Here is a 20,347-nt window from a genome sequence, read left to right on the forward strand (position 1 = left end):
TAATGAGGGGGGATGATCAGTCTAATATATGGCAAAGATGCTGGAATTGTGTTTCAAACCTTTAGAATTACACCACAGCCTAGGTAGGAGTCCTATGATCAGGTTTAAATGTCCTAGGAAAAAGTGCAACTCTGAAACTGTATTAAGGACTAGGTGCTTTCAACCCCAAGAGCTGTTTTGAAACGTCAAATGTAAGTTTGGGTCTTTGAAAATCCTGCCCTTTATTGAACACTTTAAAAAAGTCATGCGTCTTCACACACACACACACAAACACACACACACACACACTTTCTTCTGATCACACATTGTATCAAGAACTGTACATCCAAAATGAAGATAGGGAAATTTCTGTTGGTTGTTTAGTATATGAAAATAGGACTTCGTTTTTTGGATAGCTAAAATGTCGCAAACGATGTAACACTTCATTTTACTGTACCTCTCTTGTAAAATATTACCTGAGAAGTATAAATAGTTCGCCCTCTCGGCTTTGAAAAGCCTAATCCTATTTGTTACGGTGGACCTTACATAAAATGGAAATGCACAGCTGACAATCTTCAACATACTTTAAAAAAAAACAAAAAACACACACACACAAATCCAGGCGCTAGCAGTTACAATCCTCGGCGCCTGCGTTCCGCAAACACTTCTTCCAAATCGGCCTGCACATTCCGGGTCTCGCTCCTCGGCCGCCGGCCGGACATTCCTTTGGGAAAAGCTGTTTTTGTGTGCGGTGTTAAAGGAGACAATAACCTTCCCCCCTCCTTCCAACCTTTCCCCGTTCCCTCTGCAGGGGGTGGAACAACTAGGGAGCGGCATGAAGCTTTCTTTACGCACCGGGGTGCACCGTCCGGCTCCCGGACCCTACTACCCGCTCCCCCACCCTAAGGCAGCGGAGCCGAGCCCCCGGAGACCTAGCGAGTCCAGGCTTCATCCGGCAGGCCCGTCCGGGAAGCCGGCTGCGAGGGGCAGCCCGGCTCCAGGGAGGCGCCGGGAAAACCAGGCTCCGCGCCGGAGTCGGGTAGGGCAGGAGGGCGAGTGTCCTCCCCCCGCTCCGGGGAGACGAGGTGAAAGGGAAGGGGGCGGTGGCGCTCCGGCGTGCGGCCGGGAACAAAGACGGGAGGAAGAGGAGCCGGCCACGCCGACGCCGACGCCGAGGACGCTCCGACTCGACGCACGCCGGCCGTGCCCGCTGCCCTACGCCGCCGGCGGGCCCGCAGCCTTCGCGAATACGGCTTTGCGCACTGCGGCGGGCTGCGCCGCAACCGAGCTTGCCGGCGGCTCCTCCCGCGTCCTGCGCGGATTGGCGGCGGGCGGCAGCCCGGCTGCTGATTGGGTGGCGCCGGAGCCATTCGGGGCGGCCCCGGCGGGTTCGCCGCCCCAGAGTGATAAGTGCGGCTCCGGACACGCCTCGGCGCCAGCGGTGAGTCGGAGCTCTATGGAGGCGGCGGCGAGTCCCGGGTGGTGGCCGTAGCGGCGACTCCTCTGAGCTGAGCGCTTCCAGCCGGTCCCGATTCCTTCCTCCCCCTTCCCTCCCCCTTTTTTGTTTTCCGTTCCCTTCCCCCCCTTCCCCGTCCCCGACGGCCGGATCCTGAGGCGGCAGCTGCAGAGGCGGCTGCTGAGTTCTGGGTGAAGGTGAGTGCCGCGCCGCCGCCGCGAGGAGCGCTCTAAAATGGCCGCCGCGCCCAGTCCGCTTCTTCTCCAGCGGCACAAAATGGCGGCCGCGGGCATCGGGCGGGGCGGCCCTTAATAGCGTGTCCTCCGCGCTTCGGGGCCCTGGGAATTCTTCCCCTTTGTTCTCCCTTCGCGTTGTCGACCGAGTAGAAGACAGCAACCCCTGCGGCCCGCGCCGTCCTGGCGGCTGCGGGGCTGAGGTCCGGGCGGGCCGCGGCGCGGGTGCGTTCGGAGAGGAGAGCGTGGAGGGGCCGCACGCGCCGCAGCGGGGAGGACGCGGGCCGCGGGGGGCCCAGCCGTTGGCGCGGGACCAGCCGAGGCGCAGGAGTCCCGCAGACCGGCCTCCCGGCGGGGAGGTGTGTGAATCCCCGGGGCCGGCCCGGAGCGCAGGGGGTTCTTCGTGGGGGGGGGGGGCGGAGGCATCCCCGGCGGCCCCTCCTGAGCCCGGAGAGGAGAGAAAAGGAGGGTTTCTCCTTTGTCAGTTGGGGAGGGAATGGCGAGGCCGGTGTCGGCCCCCTGGGGGTTGATGGGCTGTGGGGGCCCTTTGGGGGCGGCGGGTGGGAAGGAGGCCGCCTTCCCGCGGAGAACAAAGAGCCGGCCTCCCCTCGCCGAGGCTGCGCCGGCCGCTTCGGGGCGCCCGGCGGAAACGCTTCCCCGCCTCCTGGCCGGCCGGGAGGACTCCGCGCTCTTTGTTCCCAGGAAGGGGAGAAACGGGCGGAGGTTCCCGCTGCCATGTTGCGGCCCTGGCCTTCCGCCTGTGAGTGCCCGCCGCGGTGCACCCCTCCGGGCGTCCTCCCCGCTGCCTCCGCGGAGGAGTTCAGTGGATGGACAGGGAGGAACTGCTGGACAGTCGGTTGTCCCCGCTCCGGGCTTTGACTTGTCGTTGGGGCATCAACTCTCAGGACCTTCCCCACGTAATGTGCCCGGGTGGATGGTTAGCGTTTCTTATTGACCTCAGTGCTCAGTTTTAAAGGAGGGAGATTGGCTTTTTCTCAAAGATTCTCTTACCAGTTGAGATGTTTTTATGTGTATATGAAGGCTCTTTGCATCCTTGAACACAAGGGAATTTCCAATTGGCTAGACAGAACTAAAATTTACTGCCCGTTTGTGTGTCTTATGAGGTCTGCAGTGCAGGGAAAGTTCGATCAACTGCGGGGCCATGGTCCGAAATAAATTACAATTGAAGGAGGGTTACAGGTTTGTATATGAGCCGTGTCTAATTTTGTACTCTTTCTCATTCTAGGTTTTTCATTTCTCCCATCCCCATCCCTCCCCACCCCATCCATTAATATTATTCTTTTGAAGATTCTTCATTGTCAAGCCGCCAAAGTGGAGAGTGCGATTGCAGAAGGGGGTGCTTCTCGTTTCAGGTATGTGTAGATTTGTTTGGGGCAGTTGTTAAAGACCAATCAAAAACCGAAAGAATCACCACACTAAATAATTCTGAATAAATGTGCTGTACATTTAATTTATAATGTGTCTTGTTCGTTTTTCTTTGAAGTCCTTAAATGTTCATTATCTTCTGTTAATTGCCATGTGAAAATAAATGTAATCAATTGTTTGGCTTTCCATTTGGCCCAAGTTCAGTCTTCATCTGTGGTGTAATTTCTAAAATACAGAATAATTAAAGAGATCCTTTATCCCTCTGAATGAAACATAATTGGGGTCTAGTTTTTAAAAATGTTTTTCTTTTAATTAGTGCTTCTTCGGGCGGAGGAGGAAGTAGGGGTGCACCTCAGCACTATCCCAAGACTGCTGGCAACAGGTATAGTAAACATGCAAAAACAATGAGTTTTACAAATAACAGATTGTATTAATAATCTTTCATGCGTAACAAAATAATTACGGCACTAGACATCAGGAATCCCAACCTGATTGGGCATGATTTCTGCAAAATAACCTAAATTTAGGTTATACATGCAGCGTGGTCATGAGACTTGGAAAATGTTGGTTCCCAAGGTGGGACAGCATTGGCAGCACCTGGGAGCCTATTAGGAATGTAAATCATGGGGCACTGCCTGCACCCCCTACAGCAGGAACAGAGTGGGCCCTGTTTCTGTTCCTACAAAAGCCCGAAAGGTGATTCTGAGGCATACTTGTTTGACAATCACTGATTGAAATTTTTAGTTGTAACAGAAATTGAGAAACCCTAAACTAAAATTTAAATTTGTTTTATTTAGAAGGATTTCTGATCAGTATGACAGTTGATAAATGTGACTTGGTGCTATATTTTAAATTGTCTTAATTTTAATTATAAATATTTTTTTATTAGCGAGTTCCTGGGGAAAACCCCAGGGCAAAACGCTCAGAAATGGATTCCTGCACGAAGCACTAGACGAGATGACAACTCCGCAGCAAACAACTCCGCAAATGAAAAAGAACGACATGATGCAATCTTCAGGAAAGTAAGAGGGTAAGTTTATAGGTCTACTTGGTCTGTTTTAACAAATGCCAGTGTGGATGGTTTATCTTAAAAGATCAGCACCATCAGTGTTTGGGGGCTTAGAGTTGCTTTCAGCCTGTTGTGCTGACATTGCCCATGTCTGGTGTATAACCCAGTGAAGTGCACAGAACAGGTGTTAGCTCCTGCATCTGGCCTTGATAATAGGGAGGCTCTTCTCTGGTTTTTGAGGATGAGTGAAAGATTTATCAGACAGCTGGGGACCCCCCAATCAGGTACAGATATTATCATCTAAATTACAGTGACAGGTTTTTTTAAATGTCTCTTTGATTAGGTGGGTACAAAAATAGTCTTGATATTAAAGGGAAATGATAGAAGAAAAAATGAACATAATTTAAAAACTGTTTTTCGAGTTAATAATTCTTTGTGTGTTAGCTGACACAACATGTGATTCCTTTTTCTCCAGCATACTAAATAAGCTTACTCCTGAAAAGTTTGACAAGCTATGCCTTGAGCTCCTCAATGTGGGTGTAGAGTCTAAACTCATCCTTAAAGGGGTCATACTGCTGGTAAGTTAACTGAAAGGGAAAGAAAAACATTTAACCAATGTTGGTTTTTTCACACTTGTATTATTGCTTAAAACTCTGAGGTAGGTAGATGTGTTTTTGAATAATGGTGATTTTTTTAAAACCCACTAACTTTTAATGGCATCAAATTTAAAAGGTGGTTTTTTTAATTGTTCATACTATTGTTGCTTGGGAAGTTAATGGGCTTATCGTAAACAGGCTATTTGGGTTTGTTTCTTTTTCGTTCTGTGGAAAATACCAATTTTGATCTTGGGTGAATTGCATAATAGTGATAGAACATTCCAGTGTCTGTTTACAGTTTTGATGTTCAGCATATTTTCAACACCTTGGTGGGGGGCAGTGACTAGTATGAGATCTGTATAACTGGGCTTTCATATACTATAATACCTAACAGTTAAATGTGTTTTTCCAGGCTGTGTGCTAAGCACTTTACTTGCATTGTCTAATTTAGTTTATACTGTAAACCTTACAAAAATGGGGGTTTTTTATTCCTAAAATTACAAATGAGGTATGGAGAATTTGTCAGTAAGAAATTTGAGAAGATTGAGAGTGCAAAGAATTACTTTATAAAGAAGGGGGTTTCGTTGTCATATTTAGTATTTTTTAAATGACATTTCCTGTAGATTGTGGACAAAGCCTTAGAAGAGCCAAAGTATAGTTCACTGTATGCTCAGCTATGTCTGCGATTGGCAGAGGATGCACCAAACTTTGATGGCCCAGCAGCAGAGGGTCAACCAGGACAGAAGCAAAGCACAGTAAGTGGTAGTGCTTGCTTTGCCTATTTTGAAGTTGATTTGAAAGATTTCATTAATAAGACTTTCCAAATGTCTTTTGTTTTTAATAGACATTCAGACGCCTCCTAATTTCCAAATTACAAGATGAATTTGAAAATCGAACCAGAAATGTTGATGGTGAGAATTGATATTTGATATTAAGTAGTGGTACTGTACATTTTCAACTGAATTCTGAATGTTGACTTCTTTTTTTTATTTTTCCCAGTCTATGATAAGCGTGAAAATCCCCTCCTCCCCGAGGAGGAGGAACAGAGAGCCATTGCTAAGATCAAGATGTTGGGGAACATCAAATTCATTGGAGAACTTGGAAAGCTTGATCTTATTCATGAATCTATCCTTCATAAGTGCATCAAAACAGTAAGTATGATTAAGAATTAGGTTTAGATAATCACAATTATTTGGGGGAAATGAGTCAATTATAATTGTTTCTGCCATCTGAGAATTTTAGACTATTTTAGATGAACAGCAAAACTTGAATGTTCTGAATATGGAAGTATGCAGTGCAGTAAGGTAGGGGTAAAACTGATTACCTATGTTAAATTGCTTAATTTGGGGGATTCCTTCACAGTTCAAATAGAAAGTATTGTTAGATACAATAGGAAGTCTGAGGCAATGCAAAAACATAAGGGAAAATACTACATAACAAGATTTTTGTCAACCTGGGTCATTTCTTTCGGTAGCTTTTGGAAAAGAAGAAGAGAGTCCAACTCAAAGATATGGGAGAGGATTTGGAGTGCCTCTGTCAGATAATGAGGACAGTGGGACCTAGATTAGACCATGAACGAGCCAAGGTATGTGTGTTACTAACAAATAATATGAGTAGTTTGTCTTAATTTTATTAAAATCAGATGACTTTTTATGATATAGGGCAGTGGTCGGCAAACTCATTAGTCAACAGAGCCAAATATCAACAGTACGATTGAAATTTCTTTTGAGAGCCAAATTTTTTAAACTTCTAACACCACTTCTTCAAAATAGACTCGCCCAGGCCGAGTGGTATTTTGTGGAAGAGCCACACTCAAGGGGCCAAAGAGTCGCATGTGACTCTCGAGCCGCAGTTTGCCGACCACGGATATGGGGGATTGCCATATTTAATCATTAACCTTGATTAGAATCTAGAAGTCTTAAAAGCCTTCAATAATATATATTTGCCATAACACTTTTAACGACTTTTTAATTTTACTTTATTAGTCCTTAATGGATCAGTACTTTGCCCGAATGTGCTCCTTGATGTTAAGTAAGGAATTGCCAGCGAGGATTCGTTTCCTGCTGCAGGTAAAACTGGTTTCTTTAATTATGTTGATGAGATCACTTTTTCTGCTTAGAATATTAAAATGAAAGTTGTTAAAATTTTTTTTAATTAAAGGATACCGTCGAGTTGCGAGAACACCATTGGGTTCCTCGCAAGGCTTTTCTTGACAATGGACCAAAGACGATCAATCAAATCCGTCAAGATGCAGTAAAGGTAAGATTTTTCTTTTACCAGGTGGGCTTTAAGAATATAACCAAAGGACCCTCTTAAAACTTGTTTGAGACTATCTCATCTTACTAATGGAGCTCAGAATTATAAATAGCACCCTGATAGTCTATAATTTTTCTGTTTTACCCAAAAATAAGAACTTTAGTTTTATATAAAAGTGTCCAAAACAAGTATTTTATTCACTTTATTTCTAAAGGATCTAGGAGTGTTTATTCCAGCTCCTATGGCTCAAGGGATGAGAAGTGACTTCTTTCTGGAGGGACCGTTCATGCCACCCAGGATGAAAATGGATAGGGACCCACTTGGAGGACTTGCTGATATGTTTGGACAAATGCCAGGTGATTTTGAACAAAACAGTGGTTTGGTTAAATTTAAAAATCAGTATAACATAGTAGTAGAATTGTAAAAAGTTGTCCCATGTATTTCAAGGTAGTGGAATTGGTACTGGTCCAGGAGTTATCCAGGATAGATTTTCACCCACCATGGGGCGTCATCGCCCAAATCAGCTCTTCAATGGCCATGGGGGACACATCATGCCTCCCACACAATCGCAGTTTGGAGAGATGGGAGGCAAGTTTATGAAAAGCCAGGTAAGAAAAACTTAAGAATGTTTAAGCAGCAAGTATTAAACCCTGTAACGTGATTTAGTTTTTGCTTTTTTAAGAAATGCAAATGCTTTAGGGTCATGTGTGTGGTTTTCTAAACCAAATTTACATCTGTGGCAGTTGTTTTAAACTGGGTGAAGTACTTATCCTTAAGATTAGTAAAGTATTAGTAAAATCACACCACTTTATTTCCTGTTAGGGTTAGATTTTTATTCTTCCCTGTTTCATCTTTTACTTTCTCTGGGCAAATTCAGTTAAGCTTTCCTTATGGCTTGGCTCATCCCTTTGGTACTTTATTACCATAATTTGTGGACCCCTTTTTATCTAGACTTTCTTTCTCCCTTTCTGAAATAGGGGCTAAGCCAGCTCTACCATAACCAGAGTCAGGGACTCTTATCCCAGCTGCAAGGACAGTCGAAGGATATGCCACCTCGGTTTTCTAAGAAAGGACAGCTTAATGCAGATGAGGTACATTTGCCTATGTTACTTGATATACCACAGTTTGTCAATTCAGAAATTGCCCGATGATTATAAAAAGACGCGTTAAGAGGACTTAAATGCTGGAGTTCTCCATCTTCTTTCTTTCTTTTTCTGTACTACTTTTTCTTTCTTTGTATGTCCAGCGTCCTGTGAGCGAAGATTATGAGATATGAGGGCAAGTTTCTTAAAGTATTTAGTGAGAACAAGGAAAATGGTTGTCAAGATTTTGATTATGATTTCCCTCTAACTAGAATGGCTTAACTAAACATAAAGCAAGATATTTTCTAAACCCTAATTAAATTTTCTGGTTATTTTAGTGATGCTAGTCCTAGGAGAATTCTGATATAAGTGTAAGAATTAACAGTATCTGATTCTCCTATGGATCAGATCTTCAGTGTTCTTGACAGAAATTAAACCTGTGAACGAAGAGTACCTTTTTAGTTATTGGTGAAACTTAAATTCCTGCCGTAGGATTTTTGGAATGTTGCATTTGGTATCTTACCAACTGCATGTTGTTAACTTGGATATCTGTTTTGATTTGTTTTGCATTCTAGATTAGCCTGAGGCCTGCTCAGTCGTTCCTAATGAATAAAAATCAAGTGCCAAAGCTTCAGCCCCAAATAACTATGATCCCTCCTAGTGCACAACCACCACGCACTCAAACACCACCTCTGGGACAGGTACAGCAACTTCTACTTCATACTTCTGAAGATGTCTAAAGATTTTCTTAGTGTATACACCCTCTAAATTCACAAGTTTATTTTAAAAATTTTTATTAAGCATTCACACCTATTATGTTGTGTTTTAGACACCTCAGCTTGGTCTCAAAACTAATCCACCACTTATCCAGGAAAAGCCTGCCAAGACCAGTAAAAAGCCTCCACCCTCAAAGGAAGAACTACTTAAACTAACTGTAAGTTTCAGATATTCTCATAGTCTAGATCATGAAGTATATTTGGTTTGGGGGTGGGTTTTTTTTTTTTTTTTTTTTTTTTTTTTTTTTTTTTTAGAAAAAGCACTGAAGACATTTGGATTGTGTTCTTTTCAGGAAACTGTTGTGACTGAATATCTGAATAGTGGAAATTCGAATGAAGCTGTCAATGGTGTAAGAGAAATGAGGGCTCCTAAACACTTTCTTCCTGAGATGTTAAGCAAAGTAATCATCCTGTCACTAGACAGAAGTGATGAAGATAAAGAAAAAGCAAGTTCTTTGATCAGTTTACTCAAACAGGAAGGCATAGCCACAAGTGACAACTTCATGCAGGTAGAACACTTTCCTGTTTCTGTGAGAACTCTTTCCATTCAAATTTAAGAACGGATAAACTGACTGTTGTATATTCTTTTTAAGGCTTTCCTGAATGTATTGGACCAGTGCCCCAAACTGGAGGTTGACATCCCCTTGGTGAAATCATATTTAGCACAGTTTGCAGCTCGTGCCATCATTTCAGAGCTGGTGAGCATTTCAGAACTAGCTCAACCACTGGAAAGTGGCACCCATTTTCCTCTCTTCTTACTTTGTCTTCAGCAACTAGCTAAATTACAAGATCGAGAGTGGTTAACAGAACTTTTTCAACAAAGCAAGGTCAATATGCAGAAAATGCTCCCAGGTAAGAGAATGCTGGGGGAGGGTTTTTTTTGTTGTTGGGTTGTTTTTTTGTTTTGTTTTTTAATGCTACGTATAGATTCCTTAGTACCTTGAATGGACTTGTATAGGTCAGATGGTGTGCTTATCCTGTCCAGATAATAAGCATTACCTCCCACAAGTAGATTTCACTTTGTTATTAAAAAGTCATGATTTTTAACTACTTTAATTTGCTTCAGATGTCAAGAGTTTTCTTTGCTGGGTTAGCTCTTCTTTTTCATGAATCTTGTACATTTGGGAAATCGTTACCTGATACAAAAATGGCTTTGTCTTTTCAGAAATTGATCAAAATAAGGATCGAATGTTGGAGATTTTGGAAGGAAAGGGACTGAGTTTCTTATTCCCACTTCTCAAATTGGAGAAGGAACTATTGAAGCAAATAAAGTTGGATCCATCCCCTCAAACCATATATAAGTGGATTAAAGATAACATCTCTCCCAAACTTCATGTAGATAAAGGATTTGTGAACATCTTAATGACTAGGTAAGAAAATGTTGGCCACCTACAAAAAGTCTGTAGGGTAAGGGATTAAGAATTGTCTGTTTTTGGTTAGAAAATTTGTTTTGGGGTTCTAATAAGATCTTTCTTTTTCTGTAGCTTCTTACAGTATATTTCTAGTGAAGTAAACCCACCCAGTGATGAAACAGATTCTTCCTCTGCTCCTTCCAAAGAACAGTTAGAGCAGGAAAAACAACTGCTTCTTTCTTTCAAGCCAGTGATGCAGAAATTCCTTCACGATCATGTTGATCTACAAGTCAGTGCCCTCTATGCTCTTCAGGTGCACTGCTACAACAGCAACTTCCCAAAAGGTGAGAGGACCAGCCTCAGAAAGGTCAGGTAGGGGGCGACTTTTAAACAGCACATTAAGCCCTAACCGGTTTGGCTCAGTGGATAGAGCACCAGCCTGCGGACTGAAAGGTCCCAGGTTCGATTCCGGTCAAGGGCATGTATCTTGGTTGCGGGCACATTCCCCAGTAGGGGGTGTGCAGGAGGCAGCTGATTGATGTTTCTCATCAATGGTTCTAACTGTACCCTTCTCCCTTCCTCTCTAAAAAATTAAAATATATTTTAAAAATAAACACATTAAAGAATGAGATTACATTTTGTCTTTTAGGCATGTTACTCCGCTTTTTTGTTCACTTCTATGACATGGAAATTATTGAAGAAGAAGCTTTCTTGGCTTGGAAAGAAGATATAACCCAAGAGTTTCCAGGGAAAGGCAAGGCTTTGTTCCAGGTAAATGTTTTGCTGGAGAAATTTGGTCTGCTTTTTCCAGTTTACTTGGTTTTACTTTAATGACAAGCCTTTAAAATCGAAATACAATCAAAATAGTCATGTTTTAAAGGTATAATTCTATGCTGTCATGCTGTGGGTAGAGTAGGTAGTTAGCTTTAGCAAAATGAGGTAGAACTATGAAGTAAAAGGCTTCAGTCCTTTGTGTAAGATGTTTAGCTTAGAGGTGGCTAATTTTATTTAAGTAAAGCCACTTTAAAAGATTGGGTGAGATTGCAAGTTTAAGCCTTTTTTTTTTTTTTTTTTTAATGCCATTAAAAAGGAGATTGCTTCTTCTCATAGCTTGATTTTCAGTCTTACTGAGTGGAATTCTAGCTCTAGGGGATTTGAAATGACGGCAGGTTCCAGGCCAGACCACAGAGATTCTGAGTTAATAGGTCTGTGGTACACGATCCAGGTGATGGTTAGACTAGGTTTCCAAGGGGGCAGGCCTTGAGAAACACTGGTCTTACAGTATCTTGTCTGTACTCCTAAGGCTCACAAACTAGTTTTATGAGGATCAGTCACTCTCGCAGCATTTACACTTAGCTCTGCCCTTGGAGAGAGTGACCCAGCAATTTTGGGGTGCTAGAAATCTATTTAGGAATCTTGACATTTTTTAAGAGAGGGGAAGGGAAAAAGAAACTTCTGTCAGTTGCCTCACACACACAAGCTGGCTGGGCATCGAACTCACAGCCCAGGCATGTGCCCTGGCCTGGAAGCAGACCCGCAACCTTTGGGTGTACAGGAAGACACACCAACTGAGCTACACCAGCCAGGGCTAGGAATCTTTTCTTTCCCCCTTCCCCTTCACAGTATAGCTTTAACATATTTAGGTTTGGAAAGAGCATCTGTCTCCTAAAATGATCCTGAAATATAACGAGCCGTGTCAAAAAATGACATCTGAGCCAACTTACCATAAATAGTTTCTATCGGTGGTCACCAACCTTTCGAACCTCGTGGACACCAGTGATCCGCTGACCACTGGTTGGCGACTGCTGGTTTATATGATATCCAAAATCTAATTAATACTTAACTTTAAAGCTAATATATAAATAGTATATTTGCTCTCTGTCCTGGAGACAATTATAAAAGGAAAACAAAACTTCTGTCCTTGGGTGGGTGCTAATTTGGTCTTCAATCAAAGCTTCTGTTTTGTGTTTTTCTGTGTCGGTACTACCTATTTTTTTACATTACACATTAATTTACAGGTGAATCAGTGGCTAACCTGGCTAGAAACTGCTGAAGAAGAAGAATCAGAGGAAGAAGCTGACTAAAAGAACCAGCCAAAGCCTTAAATTGTGCAAAACATACTGTTGCTATGATGTAACTGCATTTGACCTAACCACTGCGAAAATTCATTCCGCTGTAATGTTTTCACAATATTTAAAGCAGAAGCACGTCAGTTAGGATTTTCTTCTGCATAAGGTTTTTTTGTAGTGTAATGTCTTAATCATAGTCTACCATCAAATATTTTAGGAGTATCTTTAATGTTTAGATAGTATATTAGCAGCATGCAATACTTACATCATAAGTTCGCAAGCAGAAGGCAGTCTATTGCAAGGATCTTCTTTGCTGCCAGTTATCATAGGCTGTTTTAAGTTAGAAAACTGAATAGCAACACTGAATACTGTAGAAATGCACTTTGCTCAGTAATACTTGAGTTGTTGCAATATTTGATTATCCATTTGGTTGTTACAGAAAAATTCTTAACTGTAATTGATGGTTGTTGCCGTAATAGTATATTGCCTGTATTTCTACCTCTAGTAATGGGCTTTATGTGCTAGATTTTAATATCCTTGAGCCTGGGCAAGTGCACAAGTCTTTTTAAAAAGAAACATGGTTTACTTGCACAAAACTGATCAGTTTTGAGAGATCGTTAATGCCCTTGAAGTGGTTTTTGTGGGTGTGAAACAAATGGTGAGAATTTGAATTGGTCCCTCTTATTATAGTATTGAAATTAAGTCTACTTAATTTATCAAGTCATGTTCATGCCCTGATTTTATATACTTGTATCTATCAATAAACATTGTGATACTTGATATAGTTGTGTGTGACTTTAAGTTAGCATCCACCAACTTTAAAAAAAAGACAAAGTTTGGGAACTTTAAATTCTTAATACTCGACGTTTCCGTGATACAATTTCTCCTCAGGTCAAGTTATTAGAAATAACCAATACATAACCAATTCCTATCATCAAAGGCAGTGCTGAGATAAGTCTTGAGTACATAGCAACAAACTCAGAGATAGTGGATAGAACCAATGTTTGTATCTTATTTGAGTCAGAGAAGCTTGTTCTTAACTGGGTTTGACAGGCCTCTTCACTGACATTCTAAATACGTCATAGACTTAGAGCTTTTGGTGGATATCCTGAGTACAATGAAATTAAGGCTAAGTAGAGACATGCAGATGAATTTTTTTTTAAATGTGTTTTGATTTTAGAGAGGGAAAGTTCTAGAAACATCAGTGAATGATATATCATAGCCTGCAACCAGGGCATGTGCCCCAACCAGGAATGGAACTGACTTCCCTGCAGACACTTGAGATAAAAAAGAGAACCTCAGGAAGCTGACTTCTGGGCTGTGGAATTAATGAGCTATAAATGGCATTATTCTGGCCTTCTGTCCAACCTTCCCCTTAAAGGGGACATTGGAGTTAACCTGGTAAATGTGTCTAGTAGGTCTTTGCTTCCTTTTACAGCCAGAATTCCTCTAATTCAGCTAGGGCTGTGGTCTGCAAACTGTGGCTCACAAGTTACATGCGGCTCTTTGGCCCCTTGAGTGTGGCTCTTCCACAAAATACCACGGCCTGGGTGAGTCTATCTTGAAGAAGTGGCGTTAGAAGAAGTTTAAAAAATTTGGCTCTCAAAAGAAATTTCAATCATCGTACTGTTGATACTTGGCTCTGTTGACTAATGTGTTTTGCCGACCACTGAGCTAGGGGACTGGACCAAAGGAAATCTTAGGCCTGATGCGCAGTTGTCATTGGTTACAGAAGTCGGGCTTTCACACACCCCTCCCATGCTTCAAGAACTACTCATACTGATGATCCCTTGAATAACCCATCTTGCTCCAGACATTAAACAGTATTGTATAACCTACCATACTAGGGAACATTTGGATGAGCTCAGCATGCACGTTGTATGAATAATGCCTTTAGTATCAGCACACAAATGCAGTGACTTACCTTAAAAATAAGATTCCACATCTTTTACTGCCCCTTTGAGAAAGTTATCTCTTCATTTCGCCAGTTCCTTTTCTATTCTCAAACAGGCTGCACTCAAATACACCGAAGCTTTCTCAAGATAGATAATCAGGGCTATACCAGTAGTTTTCATTCTGTAGGCAGAATTGGACAGTAAATAATTCCCTGAGATTTCTTTTCAGGTCAACAAACTTGGTTTCTACCTCGTTTGTTGGCTGTTCCTTCTCAGTCTCCAGTGGGAAATGCCTGGTGTCAAAAACAAAACACCTCAGCTGCTTAACTATCAAACCCTGTGTCTAATCAACTCGGCTCTCCCTCCAAAACAGGAATCAGACAGCCTCTTACCTCTCCACTCGTTTCTATTCTGTGTGCCCCAATAGCCTTAACTGGATTCTCTGGCCTGGCTTCCATTGGTTCCTAGGACATGCCAGGCATTGGAGGTTTTTAATGCCTTGATAACTGGATGACTGGCTACCTCAGCTTCATCGGGTCTTGGCTCAAATGTCACATTTATTAGTAAGGTCCCTACTGTCCACCTCTTTAAAATGTAATAACCCTGCACACATACCAGGTGTACCAGTTAATGCGGATTTTTTTCAATAGATGGTGTTATACATACGTTGATATATATGTGATTTTATATGTATGCTATTTTGTATTGACAGCAAGTTTTAAAACTTAATATGTCAAATTTTCTGAAGGTGTTAACATCATAGATATTTTTACACTTAAAAATGTCGAATTTTGTGCCAAAGATTTGCGGGAAGTTTTAATTTATTATTTTGAAGAAAAGTGCTGCTGAATACTTCGGGAAGCTTACGGTGAACATGCTCCATCTCAATACTTGTGAACGCTGGTTTAAACGCTTTAACCCTTTGCACTCGCTTTTTTCTCGAGTGACTCGACACGGTTAGCATTAGAGTAAAGGAATCGAGAAAATCGAAAGCAAGCGAGTGCAAAGGGTTAAAAGTGATGATTTCGATGTGAGAGACAATGGTCCAGGTCAACTGAAAAAGTTTGAAGACCAACAATTACAAGCATTGGATGGAGATGCATGTCAAACTAAAAAACAACTTACAGAAAGATTAAACATTGCTCAGCAAACAATTTCCGATCATTTACAAGCAATGGGAAAGATTTTAAAGGAAGGAAAATGGGTGCCGTATCAACTGAATGAAAGACAAACGGAAAATCGAAGTCATCAGTAAAATGTTGCTTCAAGGGCACGAAAGAAATTCTTTTTTGCTTCGAATTGTGACTGGCGATGAAAAGTGGATTTATTTTGAGAATCCCAAATACACAAAATCATGGGTTGATTGAGGTCAACCATCAACATCGACTGCAAGGCCAAATAGCTTCGGAAAGAAGACAATGATCTGCGTTTGGTGGGATCAGGAAGGTGTGGTATATTGTGAGCTTCTAAAACCAGGTGAAACAGTTAATACTGATTGCTACCGACAACAAATAATCAATTTGAACCACGCTTTGATTGTGAAATGACCAGAATGTGCCAGAAGACACGGCAACGTAATTTTGCTTCATGATGACGCACCATCACACACTTCAAAACCAGTTAAAGACACGTTAAAAGATCTTGCCTGGGAAATATTAACCCACCTGCTGTATTCACAAGACCTTGCTCCTTCAGATTTCCACTTGTTTGGATCGATGGTACACGCACTTTCTGAGCAGCACTTCAAAATGTACAAAGAAGTGAAAAATTGGGTCTCTGAATGGCCTGCCTCAAAACAAGAAAAGTTCTATTAGGACAGTATCCACAAATTACCTGAAAGATGGGGGAAATGTGTAGCTAGTGATGGACATTACTTTGAATAAAGCACTTTTGATGTTTCTCTTTGATTACAAAATCCGCATTATTAACTGGTACAACTGGTATGTCTTTCCTGCTTTAGGTAACTCCATGCCTGCCATTATATGACATACTGAATATATCTGACCCCCTACAGAATGTGAAGAGATTGAACTTTTTGACTGTTTTGTTCTCTACTGTATCCCCCACACCTAGAATAGTGCCTAGCACACAGTAAGCTCAAGTATTTGTTGAAATAAATCACACATTAATAAAATTATCTCACACAGCAGGAATTGGACATAAAAAAAAAGGTTGTGGAAAGAACTCAGACTTAAGTTATAGATAGATTTAGGATTCATCCCTACCACTTACTTGCAGTGTGAAGTTAAGCAAGGTCATTTCAATTCTGAGCTTTTAATTTTTTATAATGGGGCGAGTGGTTAAGCATTGCCAGAACTAAATAATACCTAGTACGTGAGTCAGCTTAGAGCCCCGCACGTAAGTCCTTCAATATATAGGGTGGGGCAAAAGTAGGTTTAGTTGTGAGTACATGAAACAGTTTATTCTTGTATGGAAAATAATACAACAGTTAATAATACAAGAATAAACTCCTATACTCACAACTAAACCTACTTTTGCCCCACCCTGTATGTGAATTCATGTCTGACCTCAGTAGCTTTTTTTTCTATTTTAAATATTTAATGAACTCAGTAGCTTTTCTAAAACATCTCTCAAGAACTTCCATCCTGAGCTTGCAATCACCAGCTAAAATCTAATGGGCATTGCTCGGTCTTATTTGACTATCAAAAGCAACAGTCGCCCTAGCTGGTTTGGCTCAGTGGATGCAGTGTCAGTCTGTGGACTGAAGGGTCCCAGGTTCGTTCAGTCAAGGGCACGTGTGGGCTCGATCCCCAGTAGGGAGCATGCAGGAGGCAGCCGATCAGCGATTCTCATCATTGATGTTTCTCCCTCTCCCTTCGTCTCTGAAATCAATAAAAATAAAAAATAAATAAAAATAAAAAAAGCAACAGTCAACTGCTCTTTGTCTTCCTCTCAGGCTTCTCCGTCTCCTTTTCAGGCTTTTCTAGCCTGGCTCATGAATACTCTGCTTTCTTCCCTCAATTCTTATCACTTACTCTTGTAGCTCCAATTACCATCTATCTATCTGCTGATGACATCTATGTCTTGAATCAAACGTCTTTCCAGAATGTCAGACTTGCACATCCAACCAGATCCTGGACATTATCTGAATGTGCCATAGAACTTTAAATGGAACATAAGTCATCCTTGACCCCTCCTCCCTCTCAGCCAATCATTGCATTCTGTTCATTTGGTTTACATTATAGCTATTGAAGCCACTTTTCTCCATCTCTCTTCACTGCACCACCCTAGTCCAAGCACCTGAATAACTCACGCAATAAACTTCCACTTGGTCTCCCTGCCTCTCATCTTGCTCTCCACATTACAATCAGAGTGGTCTTCCATAAGCATCTGGTCTTTCCTTGGCCTTGCAGTGGCTCCAGGTTTTCCTCAGAATAAAACTCAAATTTCTTAATTGAACAAGGCCCCGAGCCATCTGCTGTTTCCTTCCTGCCCACCCCCACCCCCCCTGCCCACTTATACATTTTATTTGTTCATCTCTCCTAATCTCTCTGCCTGGAGCATTGCTCTCCCTACTATTCACCCCTCTTCAGCTAACTTAGTCTTACTCTCCTCCAGGTGTTAGCATAGATATCCCACATTTGGAAAGCCTGCCTTTCTCCGCCAAGGTTGAATTGGGGGAGTTCTTGGTAGCAAAGAAGAGAAACTCACTGTGGACAAACTAAGTAGAAGGGGAGTTTATTGGAACTCCACTTAAGAGATCCACCAGGTTTGGAAATGAATGGTGACTAAGAGAAGTTGGATAGAATAAACCAGAGAGAACCTGGCTAAGACAGTGGTGTAACCACCCCCATCAAACCCTGGAGCTTCCCGGGCCAGTATGCGAATGAAGTCTCCAGTGACATCTGGTCCTGGTTCAGAGTCTCAGGCAGACGTCCACAGTTAACAGCTTGGATCATGGGTCCACCCCTTGCTGCCTTGGTTTTCTTTAGCAAGGACTGGCCTTCTGGGCCCTTGTGTCAAGCAGGCCCTGACTCCCACCAAGACTTACAGTATGGGGGGAAACAAAAAACTTCGTGAGGGATCTGGGTGGAGAGTGACAAAAATACAGTAACTGTCCACTCTGTACCTCACTTCCCCATATGCACCTACTGCATTGTGACCACGGCTTACCGCCTGTCTTTCCACCGTACTGAGCAGAGAGGGCCAAGGTCCGGGGTGTCTTTCTCATTCACTGCTCTCTTCCCAGTGCCTAGCACAGTGCTGGGCACATATCAGAGATCAATACATAGCTTTTTTTTTTTTTTTGCTTTTTGCTTAAAATTATATATATTTAGTGTTATAATGAAGCCATCATTTGTTTCTTTTTTCTTTTTTTTTTATTGTTTAAAGTATTACATATGTCTCCTTTTTCCCAATCAACCCCTCCCCATGCAATAAATAGTTACTGAATGCAACGGTAAGTCCAGGTTTTGTGGAACCTGAATTTGATACAATTGTGGGGAGAAGGTGTGGCTCTTAAAGAATTAGGTTTAGGATCCACAAAGAGTCCTGTGTAAGAGGATCGCCTTGAAACTTGACTGACCTCATGGTAACTGTGAAAGACTGACCATAGCCGATACACTCCAGTATAAAAATGTTTGTACCTACCTGCACCAGTGCACTAGATGGAAACTAAAAACGGTAGTTATCAGTAGGTGCTTGTTGAAGTGATTTAACCCTTTGCACTCGCTTGCTTTTTTCTCGATTCCTTTATTCTAATGCTAACCGTGTCGAGTCACACTCGACATCCGAGTGCAAAAGGTTAAGATTTTTCATTTGTGGCTGCCCCGGCCTTCCCATTTCCCAATGCTTCCAATTCAATTACAAAGCCCCCGGTTCCTACATTATGTTAATTTATTCACTTGTGCATTCAAAAGTGAGTGCCTCATCACTGCCAGCCTTGTGCCAGGGTCTGGGACTCAGCATGGCTGAGGCAGTGTCTCCCCCCCGAAGGAGTCCACTGGTCAGCAGGGGAGACAGCCAGGAGCAGATTCTGGGGACACCGGCAGGTGACGGGCCACACTCAGATGTGAGTAAGGTGTCACCTACGCTGAGAAGAGGAAACATCCTGGGGCAACTGAGACTTCAAGGAAGAGTCACTTTCCCAGCAATCATTCAAGGAAGAGTTTTGTAGGCAGAGCCGGGGACCCGACTGTGCTTTCTCCTGGCTCCACAGAGCCCCGCCTCCCTTCTGCTCTATAACGGAAAGACCAGAGACTGAATGAGGGACACCCTTCACCTTCTGTTGGAGGTGGCTGTGCAGAGCAGCTTCAGGTACCAGCTGTGTAGTGGGGCCAGGAGGACAGGGACTTACTCTTTCCCACTTATCTCACCAGCTTTAGAGACAGCCTCCCAAGGGGTGTCCAAGGAAAGCCAGGGCTCTGGCCCAGCAGAAACTGGCACCAGACTGCCGGCTTCTGCACAGAACTGCCTGCACTGTTCCTGCCATCTGAGCCAGCCCTTTAAAGGCGTTCTGGAATCCTATTTCGACCAATGGGACTGAAGCTTTCCCCATCCAACAGGAACTGCATAGCTCCAGCCAATCAGAGAGGCTCTATTCTGACCAATCAGGACAGCACCTCTTGGACCAATCAAACTTCCAGGACTTGGAGTCCTCATTTGCATGAGGACGGACCAGTCAAAGACAGGAGCAGGGACTTGTGTCCATATAAGCCAGTTCCCTCTGGCTCGGAGAGTGCACTTTCCTTTTCCAATCAGGACTGTGCCTCTTTGGGCTGAACTGAAACATGGAAGGTATGTCTCACCAGAGCAGAGCAGAGCAGATCAGCATAGAGCAGATTGTCATGGAGCAGAGCAGGCCAGCAAGATGCAGAGCTGTGTAGCCAGAGAGGGGCCTGGCTGTTTTCGCAGCTGTGCTGTATCACAATTGAGCTGTTTTACACTGAATATAGTTTTTCTTCTTCACTGCACTCAAATTAGGGATTCTTGTTGGCAATGAATTGGCGCCAATGAACATCGGTTGACACACATTAACCTGACATGGCCCAATCATGGCTAGTTTTCTATGATTATGAAGGCCCCCTGATGGGGCTTGGTACAAAACCAAACCAAACCAAAAACAGCACAAAGAAGTTTAACACAGTTTTAACAATTATTCCTGGAGACATGATCACAATCTAAAGCAGGGGTCCTCAAACTTTTTAAACAGGGGGCCAGTTCACTGTCCCTCAGACCGTTGGAGGGTCGGACTATAGTTTAAAAAAAACTATGAACAAATTCCTATGCACACTGCAC

At 42.8% G+C, this 20,347-nt stretch overlaps 1 protein-coding gene across 1 annotated transcript; it reads left to right on the top strand.

The window, feature by feature from the left end:
• Positions 1-814: 814 nt before the first annotated feature.
• Positions 815-12,974, top strand: EIF4G2 (eukaryotic translation initiation factor 4 gamma 2; the record flags this gene model as incomplete). Its single annotated transcript, XM_079788072.1, has 23 exons — positions 815-1,451; positions 1,621-1,632; positions 2,915-3,041; positions 3,371-3,436; positions 3,944-4,084; positions 4,539-4,641; positions 5,283-5,414; positions 5,504-5,570; positions 5,659-5,810; positions 6,134-6,244; positions 6,645-6,728; positions 6,820-6,918; positions 7,130-7,271; positions 7,363-7,523; positions 7,893-8,006; positions 8,573-8,698; positions 8,827-8,931; positions 9,067-9,282; positions 9,367-9,625; positions 9,939-10,143; positions 10,258-10,469; positions 10,775-10,896; positions 12,144-12,974. The coding sequence occupies 23 exons, from the start codon at positions 815-817 to the stop codon at positions 12,207-12,209; spliced, it is 3,459 nt and encodes a 1,152-aa protein (XP_079644198.1). The 3' UTR covers positions 12,210-12,974.
• Between the last annotated feature and the right edge of the window lie 7,373 nt (positions 12,975-20,347).

This window comes from Cnephaeus nilssonii (assembly GCF_951640355.1).
Source record: "Cnephaeus nilssonii genome assembly, chromosome: 13".
Classification (NCBI taxonomy): Eukaryota; Metazoa; Chordata; class Mammalia; order Chiroptera; family Vespertilionidae; genus Cnephaeus; species Cnephaeus nilssonii.